General features: G+C 40.9%; 1 protein-coding gene across 4 annotated transcripts in view; it reads left to right on the top strand.

Annotated features, from left to right (window-relative positions):
• The window catches only part of WT1 (WT1 transcription factor), a 58,469-nt gene that overhangs the window by 29,880 nt on the left and 9,451 nt on the right, over positions 1-19,138 (top strand). For all 4 annotated transcript variants that reach the window (XM_075927804.1, XM_075927803.1, XM_014576439.3 and 1 more), the window contains 2 exons: positions 6,282-6,384; positions 7,538-7,688. In XM_075927804.1, coding sequence (XP_075783919.1) covers positions 6,282-6,384; positions 7,538-7,688 — 254 coding nt within the window. The remainder of the gene's footprint in view (positions 1-6,281; positions 6,385-7,537; positions 7,689-19,138) is intronic.

The following is a 19,138-nucleotide window of genomic DNA, read 5'->3' as shown; positions in this document are numbered from 1 at the left end:
ATGGCTCCGTCAACGGAGCCATATAGATGAGTTTACTAGACATAGCAAAATGAAGCGGCAATTTAAATAATTGCCGTTTCATTTACATCAAAATGGCTGCCGCGCTGTGCCAATCAGCTGATTTCACGAGGCATAAAGGATCTGATGACAAAGGATTCTGGAGTCAGCTGATCCCCGTCTAGACTACTGCGCAGTGCCGACAATCAGCAGATCGGCACAGCGCGGCGGTCATTTTGATGTAAATGAAACAGTGATTATTTAAATTGCCACTTCATTTTGCTACGTCTAGTAAACTCATCTACATGGCTCCGTCGACGGAGCCATATAGTCTAGGCACACCCTATACAACCACACACGGCATAATGAGAATAAAAAGAAATATTGAATAGCTGCCTATTCAGCTGTCTGTTCTGGTCCCTGGCAGCCTCCAAAGTTCCATTCAAGAGGGCCCAAGACCAGGTGCTATGATCTGAATAAAGACTACAGAGCAGCAATCCCACAGACCTGTCAATACTGGGTAGGAGCCTAAACCCTGCTGTGGAGCCTGAAGTTGTGACTAACTAAATAGGCTATAAGTGAGAAGGCCTGTCACAAAACAGATAGCATGGCTCTGCTGTTTGCTATTTGGAAACTGAAGTGAGTGCGTACAGTGCCACTGTGGTCACGTATGTAAACCGGCAGAGTTTGGCTCTGTGTCTTTTTCTTTATTCTTGAGCTGTGTAAGTAGTGGGCTCCCATGCACATTAGCATGTATTGCCACTTGTTTGGACTTGCTGGAGAGCACACTAGAGAGGTCATTTGCAAAGATCTATTAAAATTGCATTCTAATGCAAAACCCTTAAAGTCTAGGCTTTCTCTGATAGATTAACAAGAGAACCTTCATCATAGCTTTATAAACACCACTAGTAAGTTCTGGAAAGCTTAAACGTCCCTAGCAGGTCTCACATGTGGTATGTGGTATGAATGGGAGCACACAATGATGTTGCTCATGGTATTATGTATTGTTCCCCTTTCTCTCCTATCAGAGTGCCAAATCATGAATTTATCCTCTCTTCTGTGAAGAAGGGAAGGGCAATCTCCAGTTTACAGATAAGGAATTGAGTCACAGAGGGTGATATCCTAGACCTATTAAACTAATGGCAGTATTTCTATAGATTTCAAGGAGGTGTGAACTGCCCAAGGAAGTACACAAACAGAGCTGCAAATTCAGCCAGGTCTCCAAATACTAGTTCAGTACTAAACTCGATGCTCAGATTTTCTTTCTCCATAATGATTGAACACTGGGCCCTAATCAGTGAAATGAACTCTCTAATGTCCATTTGCCTTGGCGAATACAGATAAAGCAGCAACTTTATGCTTCCCTCCTGCTTACTAACATTACTGCCAATAATGGGGAGAAACATCATCTATGTAATTCCTCAGACTTCTCGTTATTGCCTCAGCAATGGCATGCATTTCCCATAATGTTCGGGTGGTAAATATTTTAGCAAAGGAAATTAGCTGTATTTCTTTTCTGTCCTGTTATCACATGGACTGACCACACCCTTTGTTCTGCCTAATTTTTGTCTGTTTCTACATCCAAAATATTCCAGTTCTTGCATTGAAACATTAGTAATTTGCACCTTAATTTGCCTGTTTTGTATAATGTTTCCTTCTGATTTTTTTTGTTCTTCCATATCTGAATCTGAGTCAACATGCATTCATGTTTCATGCTGATATTTGCTCGCTCTTCTCAATGTGCCCTACAACTTCCCTTTTTTAGTCATATGTAGTAATAATAATAAAAAACATCAAGCTCAACTCTCCGGTTTTAAGTTGAGGCTAGTTGTAAATTAATCAGATAGTGCTAGCGTAACAAAGTAAGGTTGGTGTGAGAGAGAAATTGCAGGTTGTGGGTTTTTTAAAATATTCAGATTAGAAAGTAATCTTTTATGAGGTTTTTTTTTAGAACCTCTTGTATTGGTACAACTCTCTAAAGCTGCTCTGTTTTTCATCACACATTCTCATCTGTAAAACCTTCATATTTATTAATCTCTATACAATCTGTACAGTGCTGAGATTAATCATTGTAAAAGAGCTACTTTCTAGGTGTTAAGGATTTTCTGGCCTAATGCTAAAGGCAAATGTTTCTAACTGCTCCACAATAATAGCACTTGCTTAGCATTTTATGTTGCAAGTATCATTCTTTGTTTTGCAGAAACATGGAGCTACATTTTATGCATTTTTTCCAGGTCTGCAGCTGACTGCCTAGAACTAAAGGCAATATATGTATGGGGCCATCTCAGTAACCAACTTGATGGATTCTAAATGTTTATAGTCCAATTCTGCCTTTGGATAGATTTTTGTAACTCCAACTGAAGTCCAAGGGAATTCTGTATTCACCAATGGACACAGAATTGGGACTCTTTTTAAGAGTCAAATCCTGCTGTTTTTACTCAATCGGGAACTCCTGTAGGGTTTTGCCTGTATCACTAAAATAGCACTGTTCTGACAACAGCGTTTAACTGCATCTGGCTTTGTTCTGTCTTGGCTCTTCTCAGCATTTCCCCTATCAGTCATAAATATGACTTTAGACATTACACAGGGGAAACAAATTTTTCCTTTTTATTTTATTTTTTGCACAGAATTCTTGATTCCAGTTTCCTACTCTACAATTAACATCTTAGCTTCAATCACAGCTGCTTTATTTTAAATCCTAATCCTATTTTTTCATTTAGCTCAGATGCAAAATAATATAGATTACAGAAATGTAGGAACATAACATAAGACCAGCCATTCTGTGTCAGACCAAAAGTCCATCTAGCCCAGTATCCTGTCTTCCAACAGTGACCAATTCCACTGGTGTCCTGGGGGAATGAACAGAACTGGCAATTGTCAAGTGATCCCTCTCCTGTCACCCATTTCCAGCCTCTGACAAACCGAGGGTTGGGACACCATTTCTTCCCATTCTGGCTAATAAGCACTGATGGACCTATTCTCCATGAATTTATTTTGTTCTTTTTTGAGCCCTATTTAAGTCCTGGTTGTCACAGCATCCTCTGGCAAAGAGTTCCACAGGTTGACTGAACATTGTGTGAAGAAATACCTTTCATTTGTTTTAAACCGTCTGTCTATTAAGGGACAGGTGATCCCTTGGTAAATAAGTAGAACACATGATTTATTTATTCTGAATTAATATTTTTACTTGTCTTTAGAGGTCACAATGTACTAGGCATTGCCTGCTCATCCGGGTAAATATAGTCCCTGCTCCAAAGAGCTTAAAGTCAAAGAATTTCTCACTTAAAAAAAAATCTCCAGCCAAAAGATGTGTATTTGTAATTATTTTAGTGTACTGCATGATTGAGCTCACTATTGACTTATATTGCTCATGGAGCTTGGACTTTCCTATAATTGCCGTCTCCTTTTTGAAATGAAACCAGAAGTCATGATTCTGTAGTTTTTGGAAAGCCTGAGAAGCTGTAGAGGGCTGCCAGACAATAGTTCTTCCACGGAATCGTCCACATTCTAGTGTGTATGCTATGTATATTATGGGTGTATTAAAATTTTCACAGTGCAGAACATAGCTTGGTGTGCCTTATGTTTGCTTGTAACAAAAGGAAGCTAGTGAGAAGGACAGACGTGGGAAATCAATCAGTTTCAACAAGCTGTACGACAGTCCCTATCCATGCAGAGTCAGATTTCGATTCAACGCAGCAGCTATGGGCTCAATTTGTGACCATCTATTACTACTGTACCAATAGTTCCATAGACTTCCAGAAAGTGCCCCCAAAGTTAGATTATTACAATCATCTAGGGTCAGATCATCCATCCTTACTAATTAGTAAGTTGTGCCTGTTACACTTGTAGAAATAGAACCAGCAGAATCTTGTTTGTGGGATAATGCTATATGCCATGTTTATTGTGAAGGCAGAATTCATTTACTGTCCCTAGCTGCTACTAAAATTACCCACCACACTTATACACAGTGCTACAGATGGAATATAATTATTCTTTTAGCCTGTTTCATTGTGAAATTTAAAAAAACAATAAACTTCTACTTTCTTCTGAGGTCTAGTTTTCAACCCTTTGCTTCCAGCAGGGCTGGTATTCTTCAAAAAAATCTAACCTTTCAGAGCTAGGAAAAATCACACCCGTGGTAGAATTTGTGGAGCAGTGAAACACTTGCTGTGTCACTTTTGACCTGACCTGCACAGCCAAGGATGTCATGCCTGAGCTTTGCAGATTTGGCCCTGGGAAAAAAAAAATTAAAGTAAAAATCTGGCTTCCTTTCAAGAAAGCTAGTTGTGGTTTCTAGGGAGGTAATTGTTGCACAACACTAACCTGAACAGTTGGCTAAAAAAGGCTGTTAATGGAATACCCAATTAGGAATTTTGTGGCGAGAAGCCTCCAGAAAAAGAAAGTCAAAGAAAGAGGTTTTGCATGGGTACTGGAAGCTTTCCTTTGGGTTTAGTGCAATTAGAAGAGGGTGCTATCAGCAGTGTTTGAACCCCTTAGATTTGTCCATGTGAGCCAAAGGAATTCTTGATTATATCTACATAGCAGTGTTATTTCAGAATAACGGACGTTACAGCAACTCCCCGAGTTACCACCACATCAACTTGCTACCATCCACACTTATGACCAAAGCAGTTGTAAATGCAGATCCAAGTTACGAACAGCGATCTGCGCTTACGAACAGCGCGGTCTCCATGTAACTATGGAATCCAAGTTACGAACACTTTGAGTTATGGACCAAGTGTTGGTCTGTAACTTGTTTGTAACTTGGAGAGTGGCTATATTCCGAAATAACGTATTGCATGTCTACACATCAAGTCTGTTATATTGAAATAAATTCAAAATAATGGGCTTCTAACTCTGACTCCTGTAACCCTCATTGTATGAGGAGTAAGGGAAGTCGGAGGAAGAGTGCTCTATTTCAAAATGAGTGCTGTGTAGACATGCCCACATTTGAAATAAGCTATAGTTTATTGCGTAGTTTATTTTGAGTTTAGCCCTGCTGTGTAAATATACCCCTTCTGTTAGGTGGCAGAAGTAGATTGCTAATGTCTGCATGGACCAACTACTAAAGAAGAATGCAATACATTTTACACGTATAACGTACTAAAAAAACCTCTCCCCTTTTGGTCAAATTCATGATACTTTTAGATTTTTATGTCCCACAATTCCATTGTTTGTTCTTGTAAATAATTTGAAAGGCTGGACCTTTATATAGACTGCTTTCTTTCAAAGGGACCTTCTTTCCTTTTCAATAGACTGTAATTGTGGTGACAATTATTCTAGGCTTGCCTCAGGATTACAATTTTTTATTTATCTGTGCTGTTCCTCATTGTGTCTCTCTGGACTCCACTCCTGGAGATTTTGAATGTTCAGGATACTGAAATTTAAACACCTGCTGCTCTTAATTTATTAACACAAATGACTATTCATTCAGAACTAAAAATTGCAGTGTACATGCATCATTTTAATAACTGTGAGATGGTCAAGTGGAAAGATCCATCAGTGTTTCTACCTTTCTGCACAACAAAACATTTTACTGAATTACACCTTACGTAGGGAAAGAGTTGTGAAAAAATATTTATATTAAATGTTGCCTTGCTGCTGCCTGGAAAATCTTGATAATTTACACCAACTGAGGATCATCCCCTTTGTGGTTAGCATATGTTGATTTTTACAAAGAGTTAAACTACAGTGCATCTTGTAATCTGATATGTGGGTTAGATGGTTAGAACACTGATTTGTAATCTGTATGTATGAGTACACGACTGCTATTCTTATAAATGTCATCACTTTCTCAGTATTATCTGGTAATATCTGAGTCATGAGGTGCTGACAAAATCCACTGTACTTAATGTGAAACTTGAGGCATTTTGCTCATTCCAAAGATATTAGCAATAGCCAGCACGGCATTTAGCTGATAAATAACTTGCACATATGCACATAAGGAAAAAAAAACAGGAACATAAACTTGACATCTTTGTGGTCATGCATCACACTTTAAACCATGACAATACTCCTTTTTTCCTGGATGGTATTTATTGCGCAATAATAGATGCAACTAATGTTATTGAGTCAATGCATTGTGCAGGAAATGTGATAATCATGATCTGACCCATGTAGTGAAAGAGGAATCCTTTTTACAGTAATTTTCATATGAGAATGGATCACCTGACTACCAAATCAAAACCTAAAAATATATAATCATATTAAAAACAAAGCCTCTTGCTTGGAGCTATGTGCTAAAAATATTTAACCCTATGCATTGTTCCCCTCTTTATCTGCAGCCATGCAACGGGATATGAGAATGACAACCATACTGGGCCTATGTTATATAGCTGTGGGGCCCAATATAGAATACACACCCATGGAGTCTTTAGAGGAATACAAGTAAGTATATCTGGACATTCTACATAGAGGAAGCAGAATTACTAATTTTCCAGTTATAGTACTTAGTGATTATTTTATTGGTATTTATAATTCTGTTGGTAACTATACGGTTCCTGGGTCATTAAGACACTTCTGAAATAAGTTGCTTCTGATTTCACTGAAGAAAAAGATAAGATCACTTCTGCAAAAGCTGTAGTATGAAAAATCATATATTTTTCCTTCTATGACATATCTTTGGAGCTACGTTTTTCACTAACTTTAGAACAGCCAAAAAATGGAGCCCTCTCATATCACTTGAAAGTTTGAGTATTTAGTAATTTTAATCCCATAAGTTTTACTGTAATTATAGTAGACTGAGCAACAATGAGGTGTCCTGAAGATTTGAATGTGTGCATTCATAAAATTGTAACAATTTGAACATCATTCCCTGAAGACAGAAGCACACTAAGCGATCACATCATAATGGCTAAACTGCCAGTTGAATATCTGAAAGTGCCATAAAATCCAGGAGGGTTGAATCTCACCCATTTATAAGTGGTTATAACATTAATACTGATGGGTCCCATACTGTATGTTACATTTGAAATGCCTTGGCATAACTGAGCAGTTAACACTTAATTATTACCCTCTTGGTTGGAGCACTCTGGCAGTGCCATTGTATAGACAAGGTGTCAACACACAGCAGCATATAAGAATAATTTTTTTCTGTTGTAGTAAGACATTTCATTGACATTTTGGATCTTAACTTAACTTAATTTTACAAGCTAGAAATTAAAAAAGTTTCTCTGGGTCAGGTTCTAATCTCCGTTAGCTGGTCTAACTCTGAAATTAGCACATTGATGCTAATGGGGGTTACTCTACATTTATGTTATTGGAAATTAGTTCAGAACTTGGTCCATTTAATCTTAGATATAAATATTAGAGGGAATTTGGGATATATAACTTACTTTCATATAACTGTAATGCTGTACATGGAAAAGGTGAAGGAACATTGTTATACTTTAACAGAATACAAAAATGATCATTTTCCTACATTAGAGTATCCTACTCATGATAAAGTGTGTTTGAGTGTTTCTATTGATTACAATGGGAGCAGCCTCATGTCTCTATGCACTTGCATTAGCTGTGTTCACTGGTGTTTCTGCCTTTGTAGGATGTTCGGCGAGTGCCAGGAGTAGCTCCAACTATTGTCCGATCAGCAAGTGAGACGAATGAAAAACGTCCCTTCATGTGTGCATACCCCGGCTGTAACAAACGATACTTTAAGTTGTCCCATTTACAGATGCACAGCAGAAAGCACACTGGTAAGTGGCTGCATTGACCTGTCTAAGCAAGATGTCAGATAAAAGGAGATGCTTTTAAGGTCATAATTAGGCAGAAGATGCAACCCACTGCTCCCTTAGTAGAAGGGACTTGAATGATAATGATGATGGTGTGTGTGTGTGTAGAGGATGGCCTACTAGCATCTAGGCAGCACCTCTTAGAGGGAAGATTCTCTCTGGATTTGCAGAAGGGAGAAAAATGAGTGGTGCCTTGGGGGCAGACACAGTTTGTCTTTCTCACCAGTACTGTGGGATATCATAGGGCCCAAATGGGGGCTGGAACACTAACTCTTCTCTGAGAAGGGCAATGTCTTCACCCAAATGAAGGCATGCAGAGGACACTCTGTGAGGGGAATTGCAAAGTTTACTATTATAGAATAGTCAGCAAGTGCCAGGAGTATCTCTAACTATTATCTGATTGGCTAACAAGACACATGAAAAATGTCCCTTCATGTGTGTCAGTGTCTACTCCTTCAGTTTTGTTTTGTGGTGCACAGAGGCTGACAAGGCCCAAAGAAATCTCAGTCCTTACTATGACTCCATTGCATGTATTATATAGAGCTGAAGCCAGTATTCTGTACGGTGAGAGCTGGATACCATATTTCTTTTATACACAATTCCAAATGAAGTCAATTTGAGTATCTAAACAACAAAATTTTGGTCTGAAGTAGTGACCAACAGCATGCTGAAGAAAGTGTAAACTGAATCCATTCACTGATTTATAACTCAGAGGAAATGTATAATATATATTCAGATATACTAATTTTCACCTTTTTATCCTGGTTTCATATTGCATGTGGTTTAGATTAAAGTGATCTGGACTATTTCTGCAAATCAGTGGGTAAAAGTTACAGACATCAGTGTTTAATTATGTAACTTGCATATTCTATCTTACCAGTGTTACTGTAGTACCAGGGCAAAGGTTCCCCAAATGGTGGTATGCAGGAACATGAGTGGTTATCCATCTCATTTCCAATTGCTACATCTTCTTGAAGTACAGTCCATGCCAGTAAGGCTATGTCTAGACTACAAGCCTCTTTCAAAAGAGAGCATCTAAACTACAAGCAGATTTTTCGAAAAAGCAAGCCGTTTTTTCGAAAGAGAGTCTAGATGCTCTCTTTTGAAAAAGCACAGTTTGCATTCAATAGCACCATTTTTTTGAAAGAGTACTTTCGAAAAAAGATGTTCCTCGTAAAATGAGGTTTACCGCGATTGAAAAAACTGCTGCATTCTTTCAATTTACTTTCGAAAGAGCGCGGCTGCAGTCTAGACGCAGGCTAAGTTTTTTTGAAAAAAGGCTACTTTTTTTGAAAAAACCCTGTAGTCTAGACACTCCCTAAGGCTTTGTATCATTGCCTGTGACGTTGTCAGAACATTTTGAGACACTTTTGTCTTGATGCTCCCAGCCAGCACGTACACATACACCAAGTGGCTGTGTATTAAGCAGTTCTGAGGCAGCAATTCTAATTCCAGCAGTTTGCCTGTTACACTCCTACCACACACTGTGGTCTCATCCTTGATTATACCTGGTAAGATGACCCCAAAATCCCCCTCCCAGTCCTGATTTTCCCCAAAACACGTGCTCTTCAATGTCCAGCCTTCTCCTGAACCATTCAGAAAGACTCCACAGCAGTGTTATTTCTGAATAACTGATGTCATTCTGAAATAATATTCAGAGGGGTCACCGAGTTCGTCTGTAACAGGAAAAACTTAAAAAAAACCCCAACAACAAATAGACTAGCAGCATCTTAAAGACTAACAACACATGTATATGGTATCATGAGCTTTCATGGGCACAACCCACTTCTTCAGATGACTGGAGTGTTAGAAGTCCAGATCCTTCTTGGGATACTTTGAAGACTGTGGTAATGTTAATTGCACAAAGCAATTGCAAAGATGTTAGGGACAGCCAGTGTGATGTATTTTTAATTTCATAATGCACAGGACTGCACAACACACAGAATATTCAACTGAACATCTTCAGTGTTGTTCAGACAAGTTCACAATACCTTAGACTGCAGTTAAAATTTAGCTTCATAGCTCCTTATGCCACTATTTTTCTTGAAAATATCTAAACGGTTTTGAGTTGTTCTTATCATCACTTCTATTTTCTTCACCGCTAAACTTGTTTACTCAAAATCTTGATTTTACATAATCTTAACATTGTTTATTATTCAGCTCTTTATTACATATTGATGCTTGATTTACTCCATATTATTTCTGGATGCCTCAGGTTACTTCTGAATCTTTTTTCTTTAACTGCAAGAGATCTCCTGCATTATACCACCCACTATTTATTACCTGATCTATAACCTTTAGAGTTAAAGAAGCTCCAGGAAGCTGTTGATGCTAGAAATGTAGCTGGCAATCCTCCCCAGAGGCAGTTATCTGACTGCCTTTGAAGGGCAAAATACGCATACTCCTCTCAGTCATAGAGGTGACAAGGGGAGGAGATATATAGAACACTAGAATCATAGAATCATAGAACACTAGAACTGGAAGGGACCTTGAGAGGTCATCAAGTCTGGTCCTCTGCCTTCACTGCAGGACCTAGTACCCTCTAGACTACCCCTGACAGGTGTCTGTCTAACCTGCTCTTAAATATCTCCAGAGATGGAGATTCCACAACCTCCCTAGGCAAATTATTCCAGTATCTAACCACCCTGACAGTTAGGACATTTTTCTTAATGTCCAACCTAACCCTCCCTTGCTGCAGTTTAAGCCCATTGCTTCTTGTCCTATCCTCAGAGCCAAGGAGAACAATTTGTCTCCCTCCTCCTTGTGATACCCTTTTATGCTCATGAAGCAGTTCACTGCCTTCCATGCTTCACAAATCCGGAGAGGTTTTTCCTCTGTCTAGAATAATCTTTCTCTCTTTCATATGTGACCCTGATACATTTCTGAACTTGAGATATTTTAAATTCAAACTTAAATATGCTTGTGCATTTTGCAAACTTCTCTTCGTATCATAAAAGGGCAGGTCCACCCCTCAGATGTGAATACCTCCTTACTCAGTGATATCTGATATTTAGATGGGAACTTTGTGGAAGGATCCCATTTCTGCTCTCTCTTGTATCTTTAAGTCTTTTCTCTGTTTCCCAGTGTGAGGACTGAGCAACTATTATATGGAAAGCTTTGGGAGCCAGTCTTTCTTTTATGGAGGCGTTACCCTTTCTAAATCATTGCTGTGAAGGGGCTCTCTTCTTGGTGGCAGTGCTTACTGAGTGACAGCTTGTTTACCACTCCTTTCATTCCACACCCCACTTGCTTTTATTAGGTGCAAGGCATTATCTTAGAGAAATCTATAAGGGACGTTCATCAGGCTAGTCTGAATGTAATGGAGCTGCCAGCTAGGGTCCACCTGATAAAGTAAAGCCACAGTCCTTTTAAACTGTTTCTTAATGTGAGCAGCTAAGCAACACCTGAGCATTGTAAACATAGGAGTCCATGCTAAATATGCCAATTGGATTGTGTGGAGTCAGACAAATTAGAAAGACAAGGCAGAAGACTGTCTAGCAAGATATTCTGCACTCACAAAAAGCGGGGCATTCCTCCTCTTCTTCCACAAACACATACACCTTTGTGTAGACGGTACTCTGGATATCTACAGGAAAGCTGAAGAGCTTCCAGGGGCCAGAGGTTACATTTGGCTGTATCAGTTCTTACTTTTGCCAGTATACAATTGAATTATATACTGGCAAAAGTAAGAACTGATACAGCCACATTCCTGGGGTAATGTGACATCTGAATACACATATGGGGCGCATCTAGACTGGCAAGATTTTGTGCAAAAGCAAATGCTTTTGCGCAAAAACTTGCCAGCTGTCTACACTGGCTGCTTGAATTTGCACAAGAGCACTGACGTTCTAATGTAAGAATTCAGTGCTTCTTGCACAAATACTTTGATGCTCCCGCTCAGGGATAAGCCCTCTTGTGCAAGAATACTTGCGCAAGAGGGCCAGTGTAGACAGGCACCTTAATTTTTTGCTCAAGAAAGCCCGATGGCTAAAACGGCCATCAGAGTTTTTTTGTGCAAAAGCGTGTCTATACTGGGCACAGATAAAATCACTTTTTGCGCAAAAGCATCTGTGCCAATCTAGATGCTCTTTTGCAGAAATACTTTTAACAGAAAAACTTTTCCGTTAAAAGTATTTCTGCAAAATCATGCCAGTCTAGATGCAGCCATGTAATTAAAAGCCCTTCTACCTTTCTTAATATAGTAATACAGGTTGTGCCTCCCTAAACCATGAATCTCTGGTCCGGAAGATCACAGATGTTCCCGGACTAGAAAGGCCTAGGGTAGAGGAACTGCCCCCATGGCCGGGAAGTGGGGGTCCAGTGACACTGCCGGGAGCCTGGGATAGGGTGGGGGTCAGCCAAGGCCAGAAGTTGAGCTGGTGGAAGGCCGGTGGCAGGAAACTTCTCCTGGTGTGTCAAATTCCCTCATTCAGGACCGATCAAGTTTTGAGGGTGCCAGACCAGGGAAGTCCAACCTGTAGAGTAGGTTTTGCAATAATGGACATTTGATTTGAAACAGGATGAAATATTCATATGTAAACTGAAACTAGCTGTTAGTATTGTTACAAAATAAGTTTGGCCCTTGATGTTTTTCTTCCTATCACCTCCTAGATATTTATAGATGACTGAATCATTAGTTCCTCTACTTATGCCCTTTTTTCTTCCCAGATAATGTTACCAACTGCTATGTTGTGAAATCGAGCAGAGCTCTGAAACACAAAATTGGAATCTCTAATCAGTTTTTACTAATATTTCAACAAGTTTTAAAAAAATACATGCACATTTTGTACCTTTGAAGATTGCTTATCCACTAATGGGCTCCTAAAGAAATGCAAAATAATATAAATAGTAAACAATATTCCAAATAATGTGGTGAGTAGATTTCAAGGATTGGTTTATGAAAACTGATTATACAGATATAAAAATTGTTTGTATGTGTATAATACAATATGCACCTATGCACCCAAACATTCATATCATTATGAACTCGATCTATGGCAGAAACATCACCATTCTTTTCAGATTTTGTCTGATGATATTCCTATTCCTAATAAAACTATGAATGTACTGACCATCTGATACAGCAAATAACTTTTTGGACCATCTGTATCTAAAAACTACCTTTCATTTGTTTAAAACGAGAGAAAGCAATAATTGTCAAAACGTTTATTTTGTTTTTTAAGAGTTTTGTACTAATACAGAGGAAGTGTGTGTGGTGATGATTCTGTCTAGCTTTAGTAGGCTGAGAGCCTGTAATTAATGGAGTTAATCCATTTTAATTCACGTGTTAGGATATACAGCTTTTGGTACTGACAGTCCAAGTTTGTGTGTGAAAGTATATAGCCATGGGTTTGCTACAACTTAATTTTTATAGTAATAGATAAGTACAGGTTCACAGTGACTATCTTGATTATATACAGCGACCAAAACCCGTTCTGTATGGAGTGTCTTCTTCAACTTCCTTCTGTGTCTCCTTTCTTTATCTAGTTATTTATGGGTGTGTCTACACAGCACCCTAAACTTGAAATAAGATACCCAATTTGTGTAGCACAAATTGCATATTGTATTTTGAATCTATTTCAAAACAGCTTATTTTGAAATTTGGTGCATTTACACAGCAGTTACACAGTTATTTTGAAATAACGCGCTATTTCGAGTCATCCCTTATCCCTCGTGCAATGAGGTTTACTGGGATGGTTAAATAGCACACCCATTATTTTGAAAAATATTTCAAAATACAGTAGACTTCCAATAATCCGGAACCTATGGGACCTAGGTCGTGCCGGATTATCTGATATGCCGGACTATCAGGAGGTACTATAAACTGTTCATATATATATATATATATATATATATATATATATATATATATATATATATATATATATATATTGTATACATTATATACTGTATATAAAGTGTTTTTAACCCTTTTTATTGTACATACTATATACAGTATACTGTAATATTTTAGTGTTTTTAAGCCTTTTTTACCCTTTTTGCTCAGTTCAGCTGCTGCTGCTGTTACCTTGTGACTCATTTTTTGCTGAAGCTCACTCACTAGGCTCTTGCCATTTTGATGCCGGACTATCAGGAGTGCTGGGCTATTGGATGCCAGACTATTGGAGTTTTACTGTAATGGATGGCTTGTTCAGACACAGGGTAGCTATTTCGGGATACCTCTAGTATCCTGAAATAGCTGTGCAGTGTACACGTACCCTACATGACCTTCCTCACCACAGTATCTAGGCACCTTATACTCATTAATGGATTTTATCTTCTCTGCCTTTCAGGGATCTTGGAAGTATTATCCCTATTGCACGGATGGGGAACTGAGAGTAGATTAAGTGACTTGTCTAGGATCACACATGAGATCTGTAGTTCAGTGGGGAATTTAATCCCCATCTTAGTCCCAGGCCAGTGCCCTTTCCTCTGTTAATATCCCTTGAAGGCATACCTTGTAAGATTTCATTCTCATGGGTTAATGTGCAGCACAGAAGGTTTTTCTTTTATCATCAATAGTCACAAATCCACCTCCCACCCCAATCTGATCTGTTTTTTTTGTGCAAAGAAAATACACAATCTCTATCTTTAAGCCTTACCTGCAAAACAAAACAAAAAAATGGCCACAAATATACTGAAACAATTTATAATGGTAAAATTCCTTTACACTGATATTGTATGAACTGCATCCACATATGGGATTTGCACCAATTTAACAGAATCCGTATAAAACCCATTTAATTAAACCCCTCCCTGCTATGGAGCCAGTTCCTCTGCCCCAGGGCTCTCTGGTCCAGGAGCATCTGTGATCTGCCGGACTAGGGAGTCCCAGTTTAGGGAAGCACAACCTCTATTACTATATTAAGAAAGGAGAAAGGGCTTTTAACTACAGATATTGCACCACCCCAGGAATAATTAGGGTACAGACGAACCTCAGATTATTTCTGTGTAAAACTTGCTGTCTCTGAGCAGAAAGCAAAATTTAAACTACTCAATGGTTTGTCTTAGCACTAGCCCACCTCCCCATTCCAGAACTCCTCCACAAAAAGTACACTTGAAATGAAAATGTTATGGCTAATATTATGCACTTGTAGGAAAATAAGATCAAATTTTGCTCTCATTTATATTTGGGTAAATCTGGAATAACTGCATTGGCTTCAGAGAAATTGCCTTCCATGTGCAACTTGTGTAACTTGGCCCATTTTGGATAAGTACACTGACATATATTTCAGATTCCAGTTAAAACAGCAACAACCCAGAACCAGGTCAGCTCAGATTAGTTTTATGTCTGCCGCAGCATTTTAAACCTAAAGTTAAAGTGCAATTTGAGTTTTTAATAAAAAAAAAAAGATTCCATATTGAACCATCCTTCCATCCCCTCAAATGTTTAATGGTTTATCTTGCATTATGGTTAGCCTTTACATTCTTTTGTTAATAGTGAAATGTAAATGAAAGCGAAACACCAAGCAAAGAAAGCTGAGGGCAAAGGGAAGGTGCAGTTTGCCTTTCAGCTTCTTTCTGTTCTGTTTTTGTTATTATACTACAGGTAAAGATCCCCATATATTGTCTGAGTGTCCCTCAAAGTTGGAGGTGGTATCGCTATATGGGGATGTTTCCATTGAGCCCTGGGAAAGAAGGCACCACAAACTTTTTGCTAAGCAGTTTAGAGAATCTGCTGCACGGTTGGTGTCAAAAGCTCAGTCCTGTTTTCTGGGCACTTGTTATGATTCTTACTGAAGTCAGTGTGTGTGTCTGTTGACTTTGGTGGGCATGTAATTAGGCCCACACTGAAGCCCAAGAGCGGGGGCTTCTGAATCTGAATGCAAGTGAGCAAGTTTGCCTCCAGAAGAAGGTTGTTTATAGTCTGAAAAAGGCACCAGAGTCCTCAGGTGAGTAGATCATTTTATAAAACAAAAATAAAGCTCCTTTTGCTTTTAAAGTAGGTGCCTTCAAGCCTGTTAGAGTATCCTATTCAAATGTCTAATTAAACATCTTCTGCATTTATATTGCACTTAAGAGACAATCATCCTGTCACTGAATTCAGTTCCACTGACAGCCAGTCTCTTAAATCTGTCAAATGACTGAATCTCATGAAAGTAAGTGGTTTCCTACAAGCCAGCATTTCTGTGGAGGTTCCTGTGGTAAAAGTGTAAGGGATCATTTTAAACATTTGCAGCAAATGTAATAATTTACATAAACCAATTCAAGTGAACAGATATAGACTAGCTTATGCCTGGGTTTAAGAGACCATAAACTTCTTTGAGTACCTGCCCCAGGAAGTTATAATGATTTTATACAGCTATTTAAGACTAGTGAAAATTTTGATCTTGGCTACACCACTATAAATCTCCATTCACCTAAACAGTTACTCAACGTTTGCAGAAGTGCTGCTGAGATCTGAATGATTCATCCCAACATGTCACATTTTTGTTTTAAGCCAAAATCATAATTTTCATAAAACAAAAATGAGAGGGGTGCCATGTAACATTGCTATTTTTCAAATGAGTAAGCATAAGCTACTAAGAAGTATTTTCAAGTTAGAAATTGCTATGCCCCTTAAATAATGGACAGTTTCTAATTTCCCTAATACTGTAGTTGCAATAAAATAGAAAAAAGGGTTCAGGTCACTTTTTTGTAGATCACACACAACATGAACACAATATCTGAGCCTCTGCACCTCAGAATGTGCAGCACTCATTCTGGATTTGAATGCTAACAGAAACCTATTTCTCTAGTCAGTATTATAAATTGTCACAAAGACAGAATCTTGACATTTAGATGTTTGCAAATTTCATACATTTTTAAACATTCATCCCTCTTCAAACTGCTTTTTTCTTTAACTCCTTCATTTTGGATCTTTATTTTTTCCTGGTTTGGAAGGGTGAGGTGTACATGTTCCATGCAGTTTACTGTGTGTAAAACCAGTGTTCTTTCTGCTCTGCATATAAATTAAAGGCATAGGCGTGCGCAGCACATTTCATTAGGGTGTGCACCCAAATAACTTTTTTAAAATGCACTTTGACCCCCATTGGCCACACCCCTGAGCCCCATTGGCCACACCTCTGGAAGTAACATTCTCAGGGCAAGATGGACACATCACCAGAAGTAAAAGATGTCATGTGACACCCCCTGCCCCGTACTTTTCCCACCATCCTCCTAACAATAGGGATTAATTTGACCCCCACCAAACCCCCCTCATGCAACTATCCTGCAATTGCATTAACCCAAAGTGTGTGACATTAACTCGGGGGTGTAGAGGCTGGGGGAAGTATTCCCTCTAAGAGTTTCCTCCCATGAACAGAATGAATTTTGTGTTGTGCACCAGTACTGAGTTCATGGGACTTGTTTGGATGTGCCACTGTGGCACCCAAGTTATTAATACATATCTCAAACCTCTACCTTTTCCCTCTGCTGCCATGTCTCCTCCCCTTGCTCCATCAGCTCCCCTGGTGCCTGCTGCTCCCCAACCCCTCACCCTCCTCTGCTGTACTGACTCCTGCCCTTCTCACTGCCCTCAGCCTTCTTGAGACCTGCCCCCCTCCACCAGCCCTTCTCTCCCCCCTGTGCCCACTCCTCCAGTAGCCCCACTCTGATCATGTGAACTACCCCTCCTCATCCCCTCTTCTAACACCTCCCTCTACACACCTGCCCTGCCTCTCTCCTCTGGTGCTGGTATCTCCCCTGCAGGTCTCTGCCCTTCTGCTTCACCCCCAGAATCCCCTGACATCTGCACCTTCCCTTACCACTGCACCCTCCTGGTGCCTCCCCCTTCCCTCACTGTCCGTGCCCCCTTTCCCCTCTTTTTCCCTGATGCCCACCCCCTCACCACCCTCTGTCCCCACTCCCCTCATGCCCCTATGCCCTCACACATGACTTGCTCCATCCCTGCCTTCCTCATGCCCACCCCTTCTTTCAAGCCTTCTCCCAGAACCTCCCTCTCCCCCCTCTAACTTCCAATGCCTTTACCCTCTCCCTTCCCAGCATCACCCTGTCCCCCTCCCACTGACACCTCCCCTCCTGCCCTTTTCCTCATTGTCTCCACTTGGCCCCCTGGCATTTGTGTCTCCTCTACCCTGTCCCTTGGTGCCTTCCCCTTTCTACTCCTGACCTGCCCCCTCTCTCTCCCACTCCTTCCTCTTATTTTTCCTTCCTTCCCCATCCCTCCCCTCCCTTATTTTTCCTTCCTTCCCATCCCTCTCCTCCCTTCCCTTCCCTTATGTTCGGCTTTTGCCTTCCAGCTTGCAGGGCTGGAGTCAGTCGGCCCAAACTACAGGCCGGCCAGGGCATAGCCCAGGGCGCCTCAGGGGCGCCACACAATGCTGCTGGGCCTTGTGGGGGTGCTGCTGGGGAGGGGTGGGGGCCTGGGCTGCAAAAATGGCTCGGGCTGGCGTGTGTAGTCGGGCCCCAGCTGCCTCTGGAGCTGGGCAGCGCGGTTTTAAAATCCCAGACGTGACATCACACCATGCCCGGGTGTCTCCCCTCTCACCTGTTGCGTGGCTTTTGAGGACGCCGCGCATGTGCTGTGTCTGCCCCACAGTGCCTCGTAGTTGGTTGCGGGGAATTGAAAATGAGGGGCTATGGTGCCCCATTAAAAATCCCCATCTAGCCGGCCCGAGACATTAGGGTGTGCCTGGGCACACCCGGCACACCCTGTGCGCATGCCTATGATTAAAGGGCTCAATTTTGGTACCGTAAAGCCTTATAATGGGCATAATGTATAATTTTTTTTGTGCCCTTCTAGCATGCCAGAGTGGTGTAAAGAGACCTTAGAGTAAATGAGAATCAGGCTTTACAAATTCTGTGTCAGTAAGCTTAGGTTAGTCCTTCTGAGGTTCAACATTTTAACTCACCGTACTACTATAGGTTGTACCTCCCTTTACTGGGACTCCTTGGTCTGGCAATATCCATGGTCCGGCATGGACCATGGATGTTCCTGGACCACAGAGCCCAGGAAGAGGGAGGTCTGGTGGCAGGGGCAGGAGCCATAAGGGGCACCAGCGACTCAGCTGGGAGCCCAGAGAGTGTGTGTGTGGTGGGAGGATGGCACGGCAGGGAGTTCTGGCACCAGCAAAGCTCCTTGGCCCCATTAGCTGGGGAGCTCTAGTCTGGCCTGGCCGTGGATCTCCAGCCCTGGCCAGGGAGCTCCGATCCCCCCAGCAGCCAGGGAGATCTGGCCCTGTCCTTGGAGCTTTGACCTTGTTCTCACTCTAGTGGCTGGGGAACTCCAGCACCAGCCCCAGCAGCAGTCAGGGTGCTCTGGCCTGGGCCGTGAAGCTCTGGCTCTGTCCCTATGCCCCATCTGCAGAATTCCAGCCCCAGCCATGGAGCCAGGTGCTGCAGAGCTCTGCCCCTGTGCAGCACGGGGGCCATGGAGAGCCCCAGGGGTCTGAGGCAGCAGCAGGGGCAGGTTG

The sequence above is a fragment of the Pelodiscus sinensis genome, chromosome 4, assembly GCF_049634645.1.
Source record: "Pelodiscus sinensis isolate JC-2024 chromosome 4, ASM4963464v1, whole genome shotgun sequence".
Classification (NCBI taxonomy): Eukaryota; Metazoa; Chordata; order Testudines; family Trionychidae; genus Pelodiscus; species Pelodiscus sinensis.
The sequence above is the reverse complement of the archived record's forward strand: the minus strand, read 5'-3'. Positions and strand labels throughout refer to the sequence as shown.